The 21,892-nt window shown below is 39.7% G+C and overlaps 1 protein-coding gene across 1 annotated transcript in view; it reads right to left on the bottom strand.

Moving 5' to 3' along the window:
- The window catches only part of ADCY5 (adenylate cyclase 5), a 204,633-nt gene that overhangs the window by 83,134 nt on the left and 99,607 nt on the right, over positions 1–21,892 (bottom strand). Inside the window, exon 2 of the mRNA XM_021526071.3 lies at positions 1,155–1,304. Coding sequence (XP_021381746.1) covers positions 1,155–1,304 — 150 coding nt within the window. The remainder of the gene's footprint in view (positions 1–1,154; positions 1,305–21,892) is intronic.

Genomic DNA, 21,892 nt, shown 5'->3' with positions numbered 1-21,892 from the left:
GAGGAGTGGCTGCTCATTTCATCTTTCTGAGACAATATTCGTTGCAAAGGAGAAAGTCTTGAGTGTGAATCTTGTTTTCATACAGAAAGTACCAAATAAGCATGTGTACACTTCATTTCACAGTAAGGATTGAACAGCAGCTATGTCAGCCAGAGGTACCTTGTGAAACACTGCCAAAACACAAATCCATAGATGCAGATGGGCTGGGACATAAAGGAAAATGAAACTGAGATGCCACAGAGATGCAAAGACTCCCCAGCTGATTAATTCCCCTGACCTCTCCCCAAACCCACAGTCAAGCCCTAAGATATCTCTCAAGGGATAAATGGAAGTCTCATTTCATGATTCATTTCAAATTGGATGGAACAGACCACTATGAGATGCAGTGCAGGGCAGAGATGTGTGTTAACAAGGGAATAGTTAAGCTATGCCCCAAAAGACCTTCTGTGTCTAATTCTGAGACACAAGAGATTCATTGCAAGAGAACCCACAAATGAATTAGGGGAGCAGATACATTCAGCTCCCTGACAACTAAGCTGTATGTTGGCAGCAAGAGGGCTTTTTATAGCAAAAAACCAATGAAGCTGATGATGAATCTTACTTTTTGAACAAACACAATTCATTTGAAGCCAATAAGGTTTAGAGAGATGTGTGAGCAGGTAGGAACCTTTGGGAAAGGAGGGAAGAGGACTTTCTTTGGAGACATTAAGGACCATTACATTGTGTGGACCAATTCTTGCCTGCCTTACAGCTCCCTTTTGGCAGTAGCTTGGCTAACAATCATGCCAGGCTTTAACCTTACAAAGAGGGTCAGTTCAAAGCCTGTGTGTTGCATCTGCATTTAACACTTGGCAGCAATGAGGGGTGCAAAAAAACTATGCAGACTCTCTTTGTGTACTGTGTAATTTTAATCCACAGAACACATGCCACTGGATAAGTTGCTTGTCTCTGGAAAAGTCCACCAGGGTATTGGACAAGAACTAGACCCTTGAGCTTTCTTTTAAATCTTTAAAAATCCTGTCCTCTAACAACAACCTATTTCTGCCTGGATTACTCATGAAGAAAGAAGCCTGCAAGTGCCATCCTAAAGGAACAATTTGCATGCTAATTCTGTTTCAGTGTTTTCGTGTTCTATTTCCAACTGTTGCTCTTACCTGCTGCTGGTTTTCCCTTTGAGAATGCAGCCTGGCTTGTATGCATTCCCTGGTCTCCTGGAAAGCCTGTCTTTGGGACACCTCTGCTGGGTAGTGGGTACACACGCCTACAATGTTTGTACAGGAGAAGATGAGAACATTGGACACCAGCTGAAAAAAAAAAAAAAAAAAACAGAGAAAAATACTTGGTTACACTTTGGAAAACTGCCATTGGTAACAAAGCACCAGCCAGAATCCAGCCCCTTCCATGACTCCTTAAACCAACACATTGAAACCTCAGGCTCTTAATTTCAATGTATTTTATCTCTACAGTCTTTGAAATATAAAACTTCTATATATGCCCTCAAATATATGTTCTTTCCATTGTGTACTACTTCACAACTAAAAGGTACAATTCCATTGGTAATTCTGCAATCTTGCATTTGGTTATCTATTATCTGGGAACTCCTGAGACATAAAGCAATCTAAAAGTGCATCATTGCTCCATCACTGGAAGTCACCTATAACTCATGCAGAGAGATCTGGCAGTGGAACAGTAATATTTTCATGTTTGTGTACCTACATATCTGGCTCAAAAGCATTTCAAAGGTAGATTAACCATTATTTTGAAATAGTGCTTGAAATACTGAAGTGTTGCTATTCTCAAGGTTGCAGAGAAGTTTTTATAATATAGTTCCAACTCAAAATTTTATGTTTCTAGATAAAAACCTAAATTTTTTACATTTCTATGCATGAATACAGAAATGAGTTGCTAAGTCTGAAGAATATTTCAGCTGCACAAGCATGAAGGAAGAGCTATGTCACTCTTCTCCTCCCAAGTGTGTTATGTTTTGTAAGGAAGTAGCCACATAACTTTTGCTGAAAACTTGTGTTGCAACCTTTTATTTCCCAACTATTTTTTAATAAAAAGGAAAAAAAAAAATTCATGCCCACTGCTGGTATTTGTTTCAAGCAAAATCCTCAAAGCCTGTTCTGATGGCTTAATGTAAACATTTCCTTTAACAGAGGCCAGTCCCAGTAGGACTTTTGGAAACTTGCATAAGCTGCACTGGATGACCCTTTGAGAACAGACTTATTTGAAACATCTCTCATCTCTTCCAGGGAAAAAGACTGTCAAATCTCTAATATTCTTAATAATACAAATCTTTGCTCTATTCCCTAATGAGCCCGAATATATCCTTTGCCTTTATTAATTTTTTACTTGCAGAATAAAAAAAGCAGTTTCCAGCCCATTCCCTGAAAATACAGAGACACTCTGGATGGCAGGAGAGCTGCAGGAAACCCCTCAAGCCCTGAGCTCACAGGGGGTGCTCAGGACTCCCCAAATCAACTTGTACACTGTGAAGGAGAGAGGAGGTGCCCCCATATCAAACAAGGACTCACATCCCAAGAGTAACAACCTCTCCATAGAAATCTTACTGGTATTACTCCAGCTGTCTGACAATGTTCATATGCTATGGACAGTGACAATTCTTTTATTGACAACTCCAATTCAAAACAGGACATAGGCAGAAAAACCTCATCTTTCAGCTCAAAATAAGCAACACCATCAACTACAGCCAGAGGAGGGACACCTCTCTGTGGGTGGCTGCCAGTAGATGGCAATACTCCAACTTCCCAAGCTCCTGCATCCAAGCACTGCGTTTTGGGCCATGTCCCCACAGTGAGTTCCCACATTTGTGTGCCACACTACAGTACAAGGACCTGCAGGTCATGGACACCCCCAGGTGACTGTCACCAGTCTAGATCTATTTGCAGACAACAAGTTTTCGAGGATGAAATTATTCTCACCCCCCCCCCCCCAGATGGGTCCCTCCATGCAGAGCCCACAGATCACAGAGAGGTGTGATGAAGGCACAGGTCACACACGTGGACATGAAATAAGTCCCAATACTAAACTGACACATCCCCTTCACAATTTTATTCTCACTCAGCTCTTTCTAACCCTGGCTGGATCCTTCCAGATCCAAGGTTCTCTACCTCTCTCCCTCAAGCTGATCAGACACCAGTCAAGCCTCATGCAAATCCTGCTCAGTTAACCTGAGCCAGTGCTGCTTCCAATGGGCATTTGATGCTATTTTTTGGTGATAATGATGATTTTTGAAGATGAAAAATCCCCCCAGCATAAAAAAACCCTTCAGCCAGTGCTTAGTCTAATGAAAAACAAAAGAACACAAAACATAAAAAGGGTGTCAAAATAGGGGTTTCTTAGGATTTACTATGATTGCTGGTCCATGGGTGCACTGATTGAGACTCTCTATCAATGAATAGAACTTCTACAACTTCAATCTGGTTCATATGGGCTCAAAAGGGTTAAAACTAAACAGCATCTTTTGCATGTCCAGATTATAGCAAGACTCCCAAATCCTCGCTATTGGAGTTGTGCAGTGATTAGACAATTTGTCAGGGAATATAAAATTATATAAGCATGTATGATATATATTGAATGGATAAAACTGAGAACAAAGAAGGTTTTAAGGAAATAAGCACTTTTCTGCTTTAATCCCAAGACTCTGAGATTCCATTTCACTTACAGTCACTAGCACAAATCCCAAAAAACCTCCCCAAAACAGTGACTCAAGTCTTGCATAAAGAACAGGACACAACAGGTGGTTTAAATGCCAGGACACATATCAAAAATTGTTCCAGCAGAAAGAGGAACACCTCAGTCCTGAAAACAAGCTCTTTTTAGGTCTTTCTGGACAAACTGGTGTTGTGCCAACAAAAAGTCTCCCCAGTAGGATCCATGCACAAAGATACAGTTGCTGTGATGATGCCTTAAACAGCCAGGCTGTGTGGTTCATATTGGACACTGAGACAGGGAGTACAAAAATCACCATCAGAATTGACATTATTGATAAGATTTTTGGAACACCAAGCAGTTTAACTTTTTAGCATTCACTAACGTCACTTTACACAAACCCAAGGAATTTCACAGACTGGTTTACAAGACAGACTCAGATGACCATGCTTCAGCAAGTTGGAACAAAAACTATATTGCAATGTAATTTTTAAGTAGCGAGGGGACAGGCATCTGTATTTATTCTGTTTAGCAGGAGCTCATTTAAATCACAGCATGGCACCTTTACAACACTCTGAAACATAAGGAGTGAAATTACTCTGTATTATCTGTGTTACTGTATAACTTTTCTGTGAAAATATTAAAGATCTGCGGAGATTTAAAACTGAAGCTCCTTTTATTTGCAGTCACAGTTCTTAGTGAGCAAGAGATTTTTGTTCAATATTTGTTCACAATAATTTTCTACACAGCCATTTTAAAACACAATCAAAGAAAAAAATCTAGGAGCAATAGGGTTTTTTTTGTTGTTGTTGTTTTTTTTTTCCCAGTCCTCTGTCTTAACAAAATAAATTTATATCCTGTTTGCCAAATGGTACTACTTGCTTATCAGCTTCCTTGCCATTTTGCTATGGTAACCAGCTTCAGTCCCAGGAGGAAAGAGATGATGTAGATACTAAAAATCTGATTCCCTAAGCTTCATGGCCTGAAAAATAAAAACATATTATGGCAGCTATTTCAGACAATTTATGCTTGAAGAGCTGTTCAAAGCAATGGGAAGACAAAATTGTCTGGTTTGTAGTTGACTTCCTTCCCCTGCCCAACTAGAAATTTAAAGTAAGAAGAGTCCTACCTTTCTGCTTTTGGAATACAATAGTTGATAAAGACCATTTAATTACATATAACTCCTAGGTAAGCTAATAGACCTGCCTGCAGTATTGGCATAAATGAGTATTTCACAAACTAACACGTTTACTCTTCCATGACCGGTGTGAGGCAGAGAAATGCTGCTCTCCTGGTGTTCCCAAGGCAGAGCTCTTCCAAGGTGATTCAGCACCTAAGGAAGAGCTGTGTACTGTGAGGGGTTTTCAAAAACCACCATGGCTCCTTAGTGCCACTGAAATAATAGATCCCTCAATCTCAGACAATAAAACAGTTTCCAGTTGCTTTGATTTCATCGCACAGAGCACTGCAACGCTTTTGTTGAATCTCCTGCAGGAAACTGTTTTCAATAATTTTTTCCCCTGGTGACTGAAGGGGAAAAAAGACAAGAGATGGAAACAGTTTAGTTCCACATGTTCGAGGAGTTACGAAAACCTGGTATTACAAAATCAAAATCGAGAGCTAAATTTGGCCTGACACCAGTGTTACAAAATTGATGATTTGGGCACCTCAGGCCAGACTCAGGAAGAAGCAGGATGTCTCAGTGGCCAGGAGAGAGCCTCCAGACCACCGCAGCAGAAAAAGTATCAGCTTGCATCAATACTGCCACACTTCCCCCTGCTGTGTTTCTATTCGATAATTCTTCAAACACCAGATGCTATTCAATATGTAATTAAGAGACAACAACATGCTTAAGAGAAATAGCATCAAGATAAATTTAGTTACTTCCCTACCTCTGCCAGAGCAAACAAGGCTGGCTACTGACATAAGAAGGTGGCTATATTCCTTGCAATATCATTGCTTATTATAAAAGCCCCAGCTTTTTTTTTTTTTTTTTTTTTTGCCAAGTTACTCTGCTTTGGCCCACTTCTCTTGCAGAGGCTCAGGGTTGCTTCTGTTCTAAGATCACAGCACTGGACTATTCCCTTTAGCTTCCAACATCACTAACCAGTATTCTGTTTTTCTATTTATTGTTCATTTAAATCAAAATCTTTCATAAGGTTCTGTTTTGAAAACAATTACTTTTGAAGCTTTTACTGTGAGGCAATAAAACTGTCACAAGGAGAAATAAAGCACATATATAGAGATTTAAAAGTCATAGGCAACAATCTGCAACAAACACCAAACTATGTACCCCCTCTTTCCAGAGTGTGACACTGCTCTGCCTCAGCTTTCCAACTCTCATGATACTCAGCCAGTAGCAGATTTTTTGTTAAAGTGATCATCTGTGCAACAGCCAGATTAAAAGCAGCTAACACTTGACTTTCTAAGCTACATTTCAAAGTGGTTGTATATTGAGTTGGCAAAGTGGTCTAATTATTAATTACAGGGGCAGACACAGAGATTATTTTTGAGAGTTACTTTTTTAACCTTTAAAAATTATTATGGAATCTTGAATACGTACTGCAAACAATGCAAGAACAAAAATATTATTTGGAAGTATGGATAAATTCTAAAGACAAAAAGCACAAACATGAGAAAGTGTTGTTGTTATAAGATATAGCTGGTGCTGTTTTTAAACACTTTCCTGAACTGCAATTAACCCTCTATTGCCTCTTTATACACTACTGTCTAATAAAAAAATTGGAGCAGCTACAGAGCCAAAGGCATAATGAAAATTAAAATTAAAGACAACATCAGCTGGCTCCAAGATCAAATTACTCATGTATTTGTGTTGTATATACAACAAGATCTTTCATTTCCCAGAGCTACAGCCAACAGAGTACTAAGATAGTGAAAATCTGTAGATTATGCTAGAAAGATAATTAAACAGTTAAAGTCACACGGAGTTCTCCCAGTGTTTGGCCAGTAAAGAACAGTGTGAGTACTAGTGAAGAAATCAGGAGGTTTCAATTTGAAACATGGCAAGTACTTTTACTGAGTGTTGAGAGATAACTGCAACATCCAAAGATTTCATCAATACAGCAGAGCCTCAGAACAAATTTTCTGAAGGTGCTGTGTGCTGCCTTCCCTCTGTTCTGCCGCTGCTGTACAGCAGCCACTGCTTGGATCTTGAGCAGAACAGAAAACCAATTACAGCCACCACCTTCCAAAGGTTTCTCTGATACAAGAGCAGTGCTGCTGACACCAATGTCATGAGTTTAAATGCCTCCCTAAGTCATAGTTGAACTATTGCAAAGTAGCCGAAATATTTAGAGAGTATTAGAGAATGATGTTCTACATATGCACTAAATCTCTTCAGCTGATGGTGAGAACAAAAAATGTCTCTGCAGAAACACTTCTGAAACTTTTCTGATGTTCCTTCTATTTGGTGAGCCTACAAGGAACAAAAGCTGCCCACTTCACTCTTTCAACTAGATTCTATATTTGGCATAAAGTTGCTTGCTGAGAGTGACATGTGGCATTTTGGCTGGAAACTAAAAGAGCCCTCATGTCACTTGTGAATATGTTTGTTCAACAACTGCATTCCATAAAAACATTCATCTGATGCCATCCATTCTGGGCATTTCAGTGACCATCTCACCTTTCCAGCTCCAACGTACACGGATCTCTCAAATGTGGTACTGCTTTCCCAGAGGAAAGCCAAACAAGTATTTTGCCCCACGTAAGTTCATTCTTTCTTTAGAATGAAAAGAATTATTACCTAATTTGCCTTTTAAATACATAGTTGCACGTGGAGACATAATACACTATAACCCTAATCTAGAGCAAAAAATCAAGATATTTATTTTTTTTATTCTCTTAATTGTTTCAGCATCAAAATCTTTGATGCTGCATTCTTAATTGTAATGTTTCACACCTTATTCTATATAATTTTAATTCATTTGCTGATTGTTGTAACGGCAAACCTTCTGTGCATTCTTAGTCAACAATATTTGTACTGCCATGCAGAATACAGTACTTATTATTTGGGGGTTTTTAGCATTAAAACCTTTACATTCTGCTTTTATTAAAGAACAAAATATTACCAATACAGATTTTTTTTTTAAATGAAGCTTCTCAAAAGGAAAAATTCTTACATAAAATGGATAATGGATAAATTCTACTTCCCTAATAGTGTTTTTTTTTTTGTGTGTGTGGGGGGGGTTTTTTTGGGTTTTTTTTGTTTGTTTGTTTTTTTTGGTTTTTTTTTTTTTTTTTTTTTTTCTGGGATTTCATTTTCTTTCATTACTGACTGATAAGATTAAGAAGTGGAGAATATATTGTCCTAAACAAATCTTGGTGTAACTTCAGCTAAAATAAATATTTGCATGTTGAAGTTTTCCTGGAACTCTATCAGTCCCAGAAAAGCATCCTTAGCATGGTGGCACAGCCTGTGGGGAGGGAATGCTGCCCTTCTCTAGCAATAAAACAGTAGGGAAGGAGATTCCTGAGTCTGTCATCCATGCTCCACAAATCTCTGCGGCAAAAAAGTTTTTCTTTATCCCCACACTTAACATACTTTAAAAGCTACAAACAAGCACTGGTTTTCATGCAAGGATCCTCGATGGTGATTCAGATGAAGCCAGGCAAGAGCTGCACGGGCACTCCAGGGAAACACCATGGCCCTGGGATGCAAGAGTGGGACTCTGAAACAACTTATGAGGAGGCTTCCTCCACTAAAACAGGGACATTTCCCCTTTCCTTTCCCCTGTTGACAATTCAGCACCTGCTTTTTTAAATTTAAATTACCACCTAAGTCTTTGCAACCAGGTTGTCTCCTTGAAATCCAGTGGCTTCTTAAGAGAAAGAACACCAGCCAGATGCTCCTCCTGGGCACAAGCTGCAGGTTTGGCCTGTTTCAAATCTGCTGTGGCAGCCTCTAGAAGGAACAATGCAATAGAAATCAAGGACCTGGATTGAAACACATCTCTTGAGCAGTACTGTGCAGTGTTTTTTACATTTTAAGCCTCTAGCTCACTTAACCTGACCCTAGTAAAAATGCATTTGTACCACAAGTGAACTCATCTCCCTGGAAGTGTGTTTATTTCTGATCCACAGAGGTGACACCAGCAACCAAATACAACCTTACCAAAATAAAAGCCCTTGAAATGGGCCTTGAAATATTAGGTACTTCTCCTTGAGGATGTGAAAGCAGATGAAAGCTTTTAGACTTGCTGTGCATGACTCACAGCTGTCATTGGATAAACATCTTCCCATAAAAAAACATGTCAAGATAATTTTGACAACTGTACTAAATTTTCCCAGATGCATGATAGCGTAGGCAATTTAGACAATGATTTTAGCTAAGAAAATTAAGCAAAGTTCTGATATTCCAGCAAAATCAATTGTTCTGCAAATGATTGTAACCACGTTTGAGTTATTTTCATGCCAGTCCCACCTGTCCCTGTGCTCCCTAGACACAAGGAGCTGGTAAGATAAGAAGATACAACAGGTGTTAATAGAAAAATATTGTAATTGAATAGAAGCGGGATTAAGATGTGTGGTTATGCAGATTCTGTGTAATGTCTCTGAAGCTAAAGGGATCTCTAATCAATGAGGAGAAAAGTCAAGAAATGTGCTTTATTCATCATTTATATCCCATTTCCTTCTCTATCTGATGGAAGGGATGTGAGGAACAGAAGATAAATGCCTAAGTTTTCTATCAGGCTCTCTTAAAATTAGTCTGCCACACTGAAACACACATGAAAGTCCATTAATACACACCAACTAACTCAACAAGCAAATACATAAACTGGTCTAAGCCATAATGGAAGCAAGACTGTTTGCTTTTCTACATTTCTCCCCTTTGGAACGGGTTGTGCCTGGCAGCCATACCAAGTACATGATCTCAGCAGAAGAGACTTGTGAAGCCCAGGATCCCAGTCCTTCACAGTCACCCCTATGGCTGCCACCACATCCCCTCCCCATCCTCCTGTCCAGGGGAGCTCTGTCTTTCCAACACCCTACACAGTGCCAGCAAACGCTCCACAGAGATGCACATGCCCAACGCCTGTGGTTGCATTGAATGGCTTTGGGAGAAAATGGCTGTACTAAATAGGCAAAAGGATGAAGACAAACACTCCTCTGCTTCCCCCTGTCACAGTGAATCCTGGTCCTTAGTGTTCCTGGGAGTATTTCAGGGAGCCCTGGACTCAGATACAGGCAATGCATCACATCCCTTATCTTCCATCATCATTTAAGCACAGGAGTCACCTCCAGGTCACTGGGAAAACAAAAATATTTATCTAGTTACATGAAAGTCATATTTATCTGGGAAAAAGGAACATTCTCCACTTGCTCAGCAGGCAGAAATGAGTGCCCTAAATATGGTCTGTAAGATATAAAAATTACTATTTCCCAAGCATTTAGAATGCATGTTTTTGGGAGGTGGTGAGTTAGACTGGTTTTGTTTGTTTGTGTGGGAAGAAATGTAAAATTGGAGAAAGAATGGAATACAGATGGGTATTTTGGGTTTGATTTAAAAAAATACCTCCTTTCTTCTTCTGTTGCTGGATTTCAAATCAAGCCAGAACAGCTTGCTCACAATCTCTGTTCCTTCCTATTAACATCCCTATCCCAAGATATTTTTAATAAAGGAAACTTACCAAGCACCACCAGCAAAGTTTGAACTCTTGAACCAAAGCAGTGCTTGCATGAGATGAGGTGAAGGAGCAGCATTCACAGCAGATTGCAAAGACTGTGCACAGCCACCACTAATATCCAAGTCAATCCGTGAGGGACCTGGCGGGATCACATCCTCTCCTTCAAAAGCTGCTGTGTGGTTTTGCCAGGTTACAGTAAACTGGGCTCACTTCTGCATCAGAGAGGCTGCACACAAGTCTGAGATTTGTTCTCATATCTGGCTGCTCCAGCAGCTGAGCATACTGATCTCTAAACAGATTTGGATTCAACAATACAAAAACTCAGTAAGCAAATTCCTGACCAAATTTTAACCAAGCCCAATGATCAGCTTGAAGGCACATTCCTTGGCCTTCAGCTTTGTCATGCCGAATTTCAAAGGTCTACAGTAATATAATAAAGGTTTTCTAGAGAAGCACTTAAAAGATACTTCAGAACTGTTTATGAAGGCAAGTGTAAGACAACCCAACAACATTGGTTATGACTGGCTCTGTTTATAATACAAATTATAACATAATTTAGCCTGCCTCCATTTCACTGTACACAACTCCTCTCCTCTGTGCCTTTGGAGCTGCACTACTTCACTCTTCATGAGTCTTTCATTCTGCCTTCTTTATACAGTAAATCCTATTTTTTTCACCCTGCCCTTTCTCCTCAGCTCCCCAGTTCTGTGTGTCCTCAGACACACACATGAGCACCTCATGATTCCAGGATCAAACAAAATGACTGCTTGTAAATTAGCCAAGACAAACCTCGTTCTGTTCCAATAGCACCAACAATTTGGTTACTCACTACTATGTGAGTTTTTCACAGCATACTCTGCAAGTCACAATTAACACTGCTTTGCAGAGTCTGAAGGAAAACATTTCAAGCTAAATTTTCAATGCATATGTATTGGAAATATTATCCAAGCCCCATACCACAAGACTGCATCATTAATTTCTGTAAGCATTATGAAATGGCAGGAAGCTGGATTCTTGAATCAAGATATGCTACAGGCAGAGGATATTTTGGTAGGATCTTAAACCTGCTTTTTCTTACTGTCAAATGTTTAAGATGAATATACTGAAAATACTGGAATTACAATACTGTAAAAATTCCACTGTTTAACCGAAGTAAACAAATTAGCCTCACTTTCCTGGAGGTGTACAGTTTGGAAGAGCCTTTGAATTCTGACAATTGAAATAGGTTGGGTTGGCTCAGAATTGGTTAGGATATAAAGAAACTAAATCCAAATTTCTGCTGCTAGTGGAAAATTTTGAGCTTGTAATTGAGCATGTACTTTTATTCTCCCCAAGATCATTACCAGAGATTATGCAGCTGAATAGGTTTTCTGAGGTGAACCTAAAATAGACTGAATATCATACTAACCTCCCCAAGAGGATACTGTACTCCACAGAATTGAACTTTGAAAAACAATAAATTACAATTATTTAAAGCAACCTAATATGAGGAAGACAGATAGAAAAAAATAGGGAGTACTTATTTTCAGAATTTTTTGTAATATGACAACAAGACAGGACCTAAGAGACCTCCTGGACTATAGAGCTCATTTCCCAGTTGCCTCTTAAAACTTGTCATAACCAAAAAAAAACCTGCTACAACAATTCTGTTGAAGCTTGAAGTCCTCTGAATAGCAGTAGCTGCTTTTCTTATATTACATGCAATATTTCTCTTAATATATTCCAAAGAGACATTTTTCTTGGAGTGGACAATATTGACAATAAACAAATTAGCTTCAATCTTCTTTCCCTGTCATCATCATCTGTTGCACCATTACTTAAATATTAAATAATGGCATTAGATTTTTAATTCCCAAGAATACAGCTCCTGTGCACTTGGCCTTGCCTAGTAAGCCTTTCACAAACCAGCCCTTGTATCATGTGCAGATTTACTAGTTCACTTCAAAACAAAATGAGTTTATGGAAAGTACTTCAAGCCTGGAAGATAACTGGATAAAAAATTGCCTAAAGAGGAAAAACAGCCGAGAGGCTTTGCTGTCTTCTGAAAAACAGGTAGAGTTGTTGGCTTTATGTCTAGGAAATGAATTCCACACAAATGAAAAATTAAGCAAATGATAATAATAAAAAAGTGGTGTGAAATGTTTCAGTGTGTGATTAGATCCACAACTGTGGCTTGAAATCCTAAACTGGCTCTTTGCCATGCTACTGTAATGTGATAGCATTTGTCAGTTTAAATCCAATAGGGAGCTCCTAAGTCATTTTGATAGGATAAAGATATTGGATGCAGTTGTCTACTCTTATCAGATTAACTGTATCAGCTTAAGATAGTTAGAAGCAGAGCAAATGATTAATTATATTTCTAAGACATTATTTCACCACACACTTCTTTGTGCTTTCTGGTGAAGCAAATATGAGCTATCCCTTCAAATGTGAAGTAGGTGGTCCTTGACAGCAGTGATAACTGGCACATCCTGCTGCAGAGCAGGTAAAATAACAGTAAACAGAAGAAAAAGTGAAAGGATGGCAAAAATCACAAATCCAGATATGCAATGGAGAGTCCAAGAATACAGAAACATAACAAACTAAACAAAAAGACTAAAATGGGTCATTTTTATCATCTACTTGATTCATCCACTGAGGTCTACAAGACAGACTTTAAAAGAAGCCAACTTCTCTTTGAGAACAGCAAGCACAAAATAAACTGACTCAGATGAACATTTTCTGCCTATGAACAAAAAAACTCCAAACTATTCCCTTTTAAGAAACAAATTTGGAAATTTATAGCAGAAATCAACTGATAAGCTAGTCCAGCAATCAGTTGCTAAGCTGTTGGCATGATGTCAGGTATCACAAGCAGTTAGTGACCACTGCTAAGTTTGTCTGATGCTTTTGTTAAACCTGCTTGACAATTTCTCACGTGGTTATCATCTACCAGTTTTATTCTTGCATTCATGTTTAACTGAAAAGTTCACAAAGTCTTCGCAGTTCTGGAAAACACACACACACAAAAGGCAGAGAGAAGGGAGAGTGTAGTGAAACCTCAGAAGGGGCAGAACTCACACCAAATGGGACAGAAGAAAGAAATGGGGATCAGAACAGAGGACCAAGAGTGGTCTGTTATGGACAAAGAAGCTCAAACAGCTTTTTGGAATGATTAAATTATTTCTTCCTATGGAACCTGAAATTAAACCACTAATTTTTTTCCCATTGCCACAAAACCAACTTCTGCTGAATGACAAACTACATGTATAGTCCCTTCAACCAGCAGGTCTGCAAAGGACCAAATGGATTCTGTTGCCATCCCTTGCACAGCATTTGTTCTGAGACTGCCTTGAACCACAGAAGTGAATTGAGGCTGCAGCAGCAAATATCTAAATGTTGAATAATGTTCATCAGCTCACAGGTAAAATTTTAGCTGTTTCAAGCAAGGCTCAGTGGACAGTGTGTCACACTTCCAAGCACGAGTATCCAACTTCAGAGATTCCATTTGTCCTTAAAATATCACTTTTACAATATTGCTATATCTGATTATGAGCACTGCACAGATCACTAAGAACTATCGTAAAAATGGCTGTTTAATTACTTCAGAACAGGCTATGTTCTTTTGAAAGAGAAACTACTTGGATAATCAGCATCATATTTTACTGGACTTTCAATATGTATATAAGACAGCTCAATATCCAGGACTTGGAGTCCAAGAAGAATATTTACCTTCCCCCCCCATTTCCTACTGCTGTGGTCAGATGCCAGATATCATCCAATTATGCACCATCAGGTCCAAACAAGAATCGAAATGCTAGAAGTTACCTATCCACAAGAAGAATGAGAATTAGAGATTGATAACAACAGAAACAGGGAGATAAGCTGGCTTACTACCATGAGTTTCTTTAATTCAAGAAAAAGGACCAGCATGGTTTCTTACAGGAGGGGAAAGATAAAGAAAAGAAAGGCACAAAATTGTTCATTGTCCTAAGTCCACTGCCCTACATACTGTCATAAAAGCTACTCCAGAACTGGAGTCAAGGTGGCTGACACTGACTAAACAGTAAAACAATGAGGTGGATCATGAAGAGCCTGTCTGCAAGCATGCCTCCTCAGCTCTGCTCCTGGCAGCTTGAGTCAAACATCAGCTCCTGCACTGAAGGAACAAAATATACACCTGGCAGGAACAGCTTCCACTTCAGCGAGAAGAAAGTCAGCCCTTGGTCTGAATGCAGATGGAAAACGTGCTCAAGTACACTGATTCCTAAACTGTCTGGAAGCAGATGAAGATGCCTGACATTGAAAATCATCTTATTAACAGCAGGTTCAATTCCCTCAGGGGAGGTGAATAACTCCATGGAATGGCATCTCAGTCTTTCCCCAGCTCTACAGAATTGCTTCAGCCCAGACACACTTAAATCTTACCCACCAGGAGTTCCATCAAGCCCCCTTTTTACCTCCTTTGTATGTAACAGCTGCATTAAACAGAAAACACACATTTTTTCATGCTACCTTACACCTCCTGTAGTCAAGAAGTTTGTGCTAAGACCCATAAAATACTGACACTGCCACTAGTACTTTATTCAGAGAGAGAGAATTTATTTAATCCCTGAAGCTGTTCCCACTACTTTTTACAACTATCACAGGGGGGGAGCTATCTTTAAAAGAAATTACTAGATTTCTCAAAATAACTTTTTGTCGTATATTCCCCCTTTCATCACAGTCTGCTCTGATCTTTAGGCCTCAATTACACTGTTTTCTGTCCCCCTGAGTATAATTCTAGTCCTTCTCTATTTAACAAAATACACAGAAAGTGGATTTACAGTCCAGACCTCTAGAATTATGATTGAAACAGAATTTTAGCACTTCTAGGAGACTTTTTACTTATCAGATATGATTATACTACATCCCTTTCCATGTCTATTTTGGTAAATCAGACCTTCCTGTCTTTTGTTTGGCTATTGCCTCCTTTTCTCACATTACAGAATCCAATTTTAATTGCTCTGCAAGACCTGATTTAAAACCATCTTGGGCATATTCAAGGTATACACATTAGAAATATTCTCTAGATATTATGCTGCAGCACTCAGTCACTAATCCATTTAAACAGCACGAAGTTATAGGAAAGTCACATCCAAATTCAACCAGATTTTTAAAAATTACTTTTTTCTCCTGGTCCCACAGGGAAAAAAATTTTGGCATTTCTGCCTACATACTCAAAGATCTTTCAGGTGTATAGCTGTCACCAGTTCACTAAGATTCTTTGATGAGGTGTTTTTAGGGTCTAAAACTCAGAATTGCAGTTTAAACAAATGAGCTGCTCCTACAGTAAAGAATTTACTTGGGACACCCAATATCAAATAGAATTAATGAACATTTTTAAATGCTCAAAAAAACCCCGTAGTTCTTGTTCCCCTGCATATTCTGGTTGAGGAATTATATCCTGAGTTTCGATGGAGATGGACACTGAAAGGTATTAACAAACACAGTGAGGGTCACTGTTCAGAAGAGGAGAGGCTGTTGAATTTATTTCCCACTGGAATCTACTGGGAATAAATGAACTAAAGGATTCCAGAAGAACAGCTTGTTCTCTGGGCCTTGCTCAGTTCAAACAGGAAAAACATAAGTTATTAAATATATACACAGAGCACAAGGACTGAAAACAGGCTGTGGGTTCTTTTGCTCTCCAAGTCAAAAGCCTAGATCAAATGCCTTTACTCTTCTTACTGCTTTACTGCTTTTTATTACCACTAGTGGCATGTCAGCACTTCTGTCCATGCTACCTCCCTCACCATACTGTCAGAGACTGCCCATACCACACAGGTTCCCATTCAAATCAAGTTTTTTAGTGGTTTCATAGCAAGGGAGCTAATTGGCTGAATAAAAAAGGGACAGCAGTCCCTTTCAAACAGGCTCAGTTTTCCAAACCAGCACACAAACCACTGCTACCTCTTCCAGACAGCCAAACTCCAATCCTAATACTTCAGAGAAACATTCTTCAAGAAATTCTATATTAGACCAATGTGTCCCTATAATAACCCACACAATATTCCTCCAAAAGCTCATTATTTTGGTATTGACTCTTCAGCATCATGGTTAATGTTTCTTTTGCTATCCTAAATGCAGTATGCAAGGGGATGAGGGAGCACTGATCTCAGCCAGTCCTCTTGGTGCTTACCCTGCCCTGCCACCAAACTCTAGATTTAGTTTCTGATGTTAGACACAGAAAGGATAGAGTTAATCTATCCTTTCTATATCTAACACTAACAAGTGTTAAATAATTTCCTACTTGATCATTAACCTGTCAAATTCAGCATAATAAAGTCATCACCGTTTAAGGAACTACAAAGGACTTGTCATGGAGAGAATTTTAGGAACATGACAATCCTGTATAAATTTTAAAAAGTAATGATGATCCTTTTTACAGCTGGATCCTGAAGAATAATTTTCCACCTTCACACAGTAAAAGCAAATGCTTCTGCAAGAAGTTTTTTCTTTAAAAAAAACTTCTTAAAACTTTCTGAACTTTCTTGCAAAGAACGCATTTGAATTGCAGAGTCACTCGATATGACACTTAAATGCTTTTCAGGAACTAGGCAGTAGTCTGATATACTTTATGATTTATATTTCCTTGTAGTCTATCACAACCTATTACAACTATCAACAAGAGTTAAGGTGGGAGAACTAACACAGTAATTTTCCATCCACATTATGCCAGCTCTCAAATGCCAGACCTGTACTCCTAGAGTGTCTGCAGAGGCAGTGCAGTGAGTATATTGCAATCTCGGCTGTGAGCAAGTTACTGCTGGCCGATTTTCTAATATAGTGTTAAAATGCAAGAGATAATTCCAGGATCTCCACAAGCAGTAGGAGGAGGACAGTATTCCAGGCACAGTTTGCACTCATGAGTTTGGAAACATCTGCACTATCAGATAAAGAGCCTTTTATAAGCAGTACTAAGTTAATGAATTTCTATGAAGTATAAAGAGAGCCACAGAACAGAGATCCTTAAGTGGTAGCACACTGACAGATGAGACCTATAATTTTGTGGGAGGAATTTCAGTGTGACTACTTTTCCTTCACTCAGTTGTTTCTTCTGGTGACCAGCACCACTACCTACACCCTTCCTAGAAAGAGACCTGGGAGGGCAGCCAGGGCTTTCAGGCTCCCCAAGCTACTTGACCACCCTGCTGCCACCAGCTTTAGCACAGGAGGCACTCTGAGTCACCCGACAGAAACTGTGAGGTTCGGACACATAAAAAAAGGTTTATCCTCAGGACTCAAGAAAAAAGGGCCTTCAAGGTCATTTCAGAAGGTTTCCTCTCCTTATTCTGAATAAATGACAAACCAAGCCCCTTGTGTATTCACAGAAAGGAGGGCTGCTGGCTAAGGTCGGGGTGTCTCCACTGAGCATGTCTTAACACAGGCAACAATTTCACTGGTGCTGTGAGCAATCTTAGGGTGGCCTTGTCTGATAGTGATGGACAAGACCATCCTGTCTCACTCACTCACTTCTTTGCTGTAGTCCTGCTTGATTTATTTGTAGCAGCAATACATTAATGTTATCTGACAGCTACTATTAAAGTGTCACAAGCATGTGTATGCAATAACACAGATGCTGCAGGGAATTTGCTGTAGGCCACTACCTCCCAGGCACAGAAAGCAAGGGGAGGCAGGGGAAATAGCTTATAAAACAGAGATCTACTCCTTACTCCTCTTATTCAGAAGAAAATTGACAAGGAAAATTACTACAGAGACCAAGCACAGGCAGAAGGCATGGTAACATTCAGAAAAAAATAATGCTCCAAGTTTTCCCACCTGTGTCCTGATAACTACAAAACCCAGCAAAAACAAAACAAAACACAGACAACCTCCATAGGGCAACCTCCCACTCAGGTATCCCATGCAAGCAGATGGGTAGACTCACATGGCAGTGCTGCATTAAGTAAAAGGATGAGAACAGGCTGCTGGAATAGCAGGAGACACAAGAAAAATCTCCCTTCACTTTTTTTTTTTTTGTTTACAGTGGTGTACAAGCGTGGTGATAACATTTGGTTGATGAAATTTCCTGCCTCCATGACCCATCAAGTACTTACAGATCTATTCTTATACCATGCTTGAAAATGAGAGTGATAGTACCCTTGTGTCTCATACACACAGAACAAGCAAATATTTAGTCCAAGGTCACAGCAAAAATCAGCAGCAAAGCCAGGATTTGCATACAGATTTCTCAAGCAACAATTACCCAATACTTTAAAAGCATTCACCAGATTCTCTGTCTCAGTCTCTGAGACAACAGCTAAAGAGGGAGAACTAAGAAAAACATTCTTGCTGTGTCACCTGAAGTCAGAAATGCTACAGAATTTGCCTTAACCATATCCTCTGTGAGTTCTGAGAAGGAAAAGTGACTTCAGCCTGTAACTCATGAAGGGCTGGAAATACTTGACAACTGCAAAATCTCAGGTACTGAGGAATAAAATCACTCTAATCTAAAGAGCAACAACTTCATAACAAGAACAAAGAATTATTTCTGTTCTGCATGGGACAGCTTTTCATCTGCAAGTATGTGGAGGACATGTAAGAACCTCCCTAGCCCTTTTTCATGGCCTCACTGAAACCATAAAATATTTTATCCTCAATATTCATGGGTTATGGATCAGAATGATCATTATTATATTCACTGAAATTCAATGCATCAGATAAAACAGTATAATTCTGTTAATTCCTCAAGGAACACAGATATAGCCTCTAGAAACACTGTCTAAACTGGACTGTTTGTCACCTGTCAAACATACAACAATCTCTTTATTATTAGGACAAGTGTCTTATGTGCTCTGCTTCCATACCTAAAAATGTTAACACTACAAAGCACTACTTTCTATCACACAGTTACATTAAAAAAAAATTATCATATCTTCGTGTTGCTTGAGTGAGCAACTGAGCCAGCTGATGCAGCCTGCTAATCACAAAATGTAGCAACACTCATAATTGAGCAGAATACAAAGCAAGGTCAAAAAAAGGTGCTGCTCAGTATTTACTGGTGCCTGTGCCACCATTTTGATGTGGTTTGCTAAAGATTCTACCACACAGGGCCTAGCAAATGCACAGCTGGAAAGGTTACTGCATCTTCTCATGTCAGAGGACTCTTAAACCATCAGTGCAGTGGTTATCCTCAGCAACCCCCATCACCATCCTCCAAGCACCTTTCCTTCTACTCAGCAGGATGGCTGATGCCCCAAGGATTGATAGGGAAACAAGCTGTAACCTATAAACTGCATAATCTACCTTCTCTCCTTTTAGTGCTAATATGGTCAAAAAAAGGGTATGGGTCAGATTTGCACAAGTATTTAGGCCAGATGTGCAGATAAGCAGTTAGACTGTAGACTTAGATTTAATGTAGACATACATTAAATCACATTAAGTGCCTAGCTGCACCGTTTTGAACTGAGTTCTTTCCCTTTATCAGATTCATAGCACTTTAATTGGAGCTGATTAGAAATTAAGGTCTCCAGGGCCAGTACAAAAAGTTTACATCAAATCTCTCCAAGCCACAGTGCCAGCCACAAACTGCTTGCTGTTGTGTAAGCAGAGACTCAGTGCCTGCAAAGAGGTGCCAGGCAGGTAAACTGGGGAGGGTGGGACAGTGCTGTTGGGGGGCACACAAACCCTGAGAGCCAGCTCTGCAGAGGAGCAGAAGAGGAGGCTGATGATGGCTCTGTTCGTGTGCTGCAGCCAGCTACATCTCAAGCTGTGCCTTGGCTTCAAGTGCCCCAAGGGGTAAAAGTGCACTAAAAACAAAGGCCAAATAAAACATGCTTTAATTCGCAGCCATTAAAACCCCAGCTGCAAATATAACTGAAGCATGTTTCTTTTTAAGGAAGCAACACAACACTTTCTCCCTCCAGCCCTGTTGACTTCAAAGGCTTCAAAAGTAACTTGATGCCACGACTAGAGGCAAAGCTGCCATTAAGTGCCAACTCCCGCAGTTACAGCTTTTGAGGTCCTGAATTCTGTTTTGATTATTTACCTTCAAATGAATTTAAAAAACAACAAAAAAAGAAAGAAACAATGAAAGTAAGATGGGAGGCAGTTTCCAGCATGGCTGCCTGCACGCCTGCATGTATGACAAGAGCTGGGGGCAGGTGAATAAATGCACAGAACCCACAGCTGCAAGACATAACCTTACAGATACTTCTGATACACTCTAGTGAGGACCATATCTCCCTAGTACTACATATGGCTCTCTACAAATGATTTCTTATGTCCCTGTCCCCTCTTTTATTAGAGTTTGTTCTACCAGCCTTGATCAAGTTGAGCACTTGCAGAAAACAAGCCTGAAACTCCTTTTAAAATGACTTGTCTGGCATGCAGATGTCACAGCTCACTAGGTTTAAGCCAGCAGAGCTTTAATCCATGGCTTAGCACATCAGCTTCAAAAGAAACAGAGCTCCTCCATCCACATCACACACACACAGACTCCCCAAATTCAGCTTGCATGGCTTGTCCTGGTTCCTGATTTAGCCTCATGAAACCCTCCCCTGAGCTGGAGTCACAGCCACAGGTGAGCTGTAACTTTAGAAACCTAAAGGCAAAGGGTGACAAGGTACTAGCCACACTGCTCTGTGTTAATGCTGCCAGTCCTTCCACCTCTGAAAACCAACCAGAACACCAGTGCCTGCCTTGTCAGGCTGCTGCCCTGCAGCCCAAGCTCTGCTGGCAAGTGCACATGCTCAGCTACAGAGAACTAATGGAGAGGGAGGGATTAAATAAATAACAAGAAAGGGAGGAAGCCCTGTGCTGCCATGTTCACTGAAGAAGGATTTGTTCCTTGCTTTTGCTGTTGATGTTCTGGTACAGACTGCACATGAACAAAACATTCCCAAGCTTTAAATTTATTTTGGTGTTCCCAACAAGCACAAACATAAAGGTTACACTTCAGAATTTTCTGCCCCTGCATATTTAAAAATAATGCAGCCACTCCAAAACTCCTTGGCCACTGCTGGGTCTATGGAAAGAAGAATCAATTCAGACAATAGTCCCTCTTTAATTTCCAATTCTCCATCAAACAGATGAGGGAGAAAACAAAAGCTGAGGAGCATATAGCTGAGTTGACTCATGTCTTCAAAGTGTCCATTTAAAATGACGAAGTAACTATTCCTTATCCCAAACCAGAATGAATATAAGTGTTCATGTAAAAGTATCTTGCATAAAGGCAGATGCTAATCACTAAAGCCTAAGTTCAAACTAAACATGCTCGAGGATGCATCCCATTTGTGCCAGTGTAATATACAAGAATCTTGCAATCTTTCAGTTACAGTAATAGGGGTAGTAGAGGATTGAGAGCAAATAGTCTTGAGAGAAAAGGCTGTGATCCAGTCACACTTGCACGCGCATCTACACCATCCTCTGGACAAGACCTGATGGAATAAGTTAGAGCAGTTAAGTGAGAACAAAAATAATAAAGATTTTTTTTTTTTTTAGCACATAATGACAGCACAGAAGACTTCAGCCCAGCTTCCACCTCTGCAGCAGACCTACTGTACAACCCACAGCTACTCAATATCATTATGTGCCAGAGCTTGGTTGTGGAT

This window comes from Lonchura striata, chromosome 8, assembly GCF_046129695.1.
Source record: "Lonchura striata isolate bLonStr1 chromosome 8, bLonStr1.mat, whole genome shotgun sequence".
NCBI classification, from domain to species: Eukaryota; Metazoa; Chordata; class Aves; order Passeriformes; family Estrildidae; genus Lonchura; species Lonchura striata.
The sequence above is the reverse complement of the archived record's forward strand: the minus strand, read 5'-3'. Positions and strand labels throughout refer to the sequence as shown.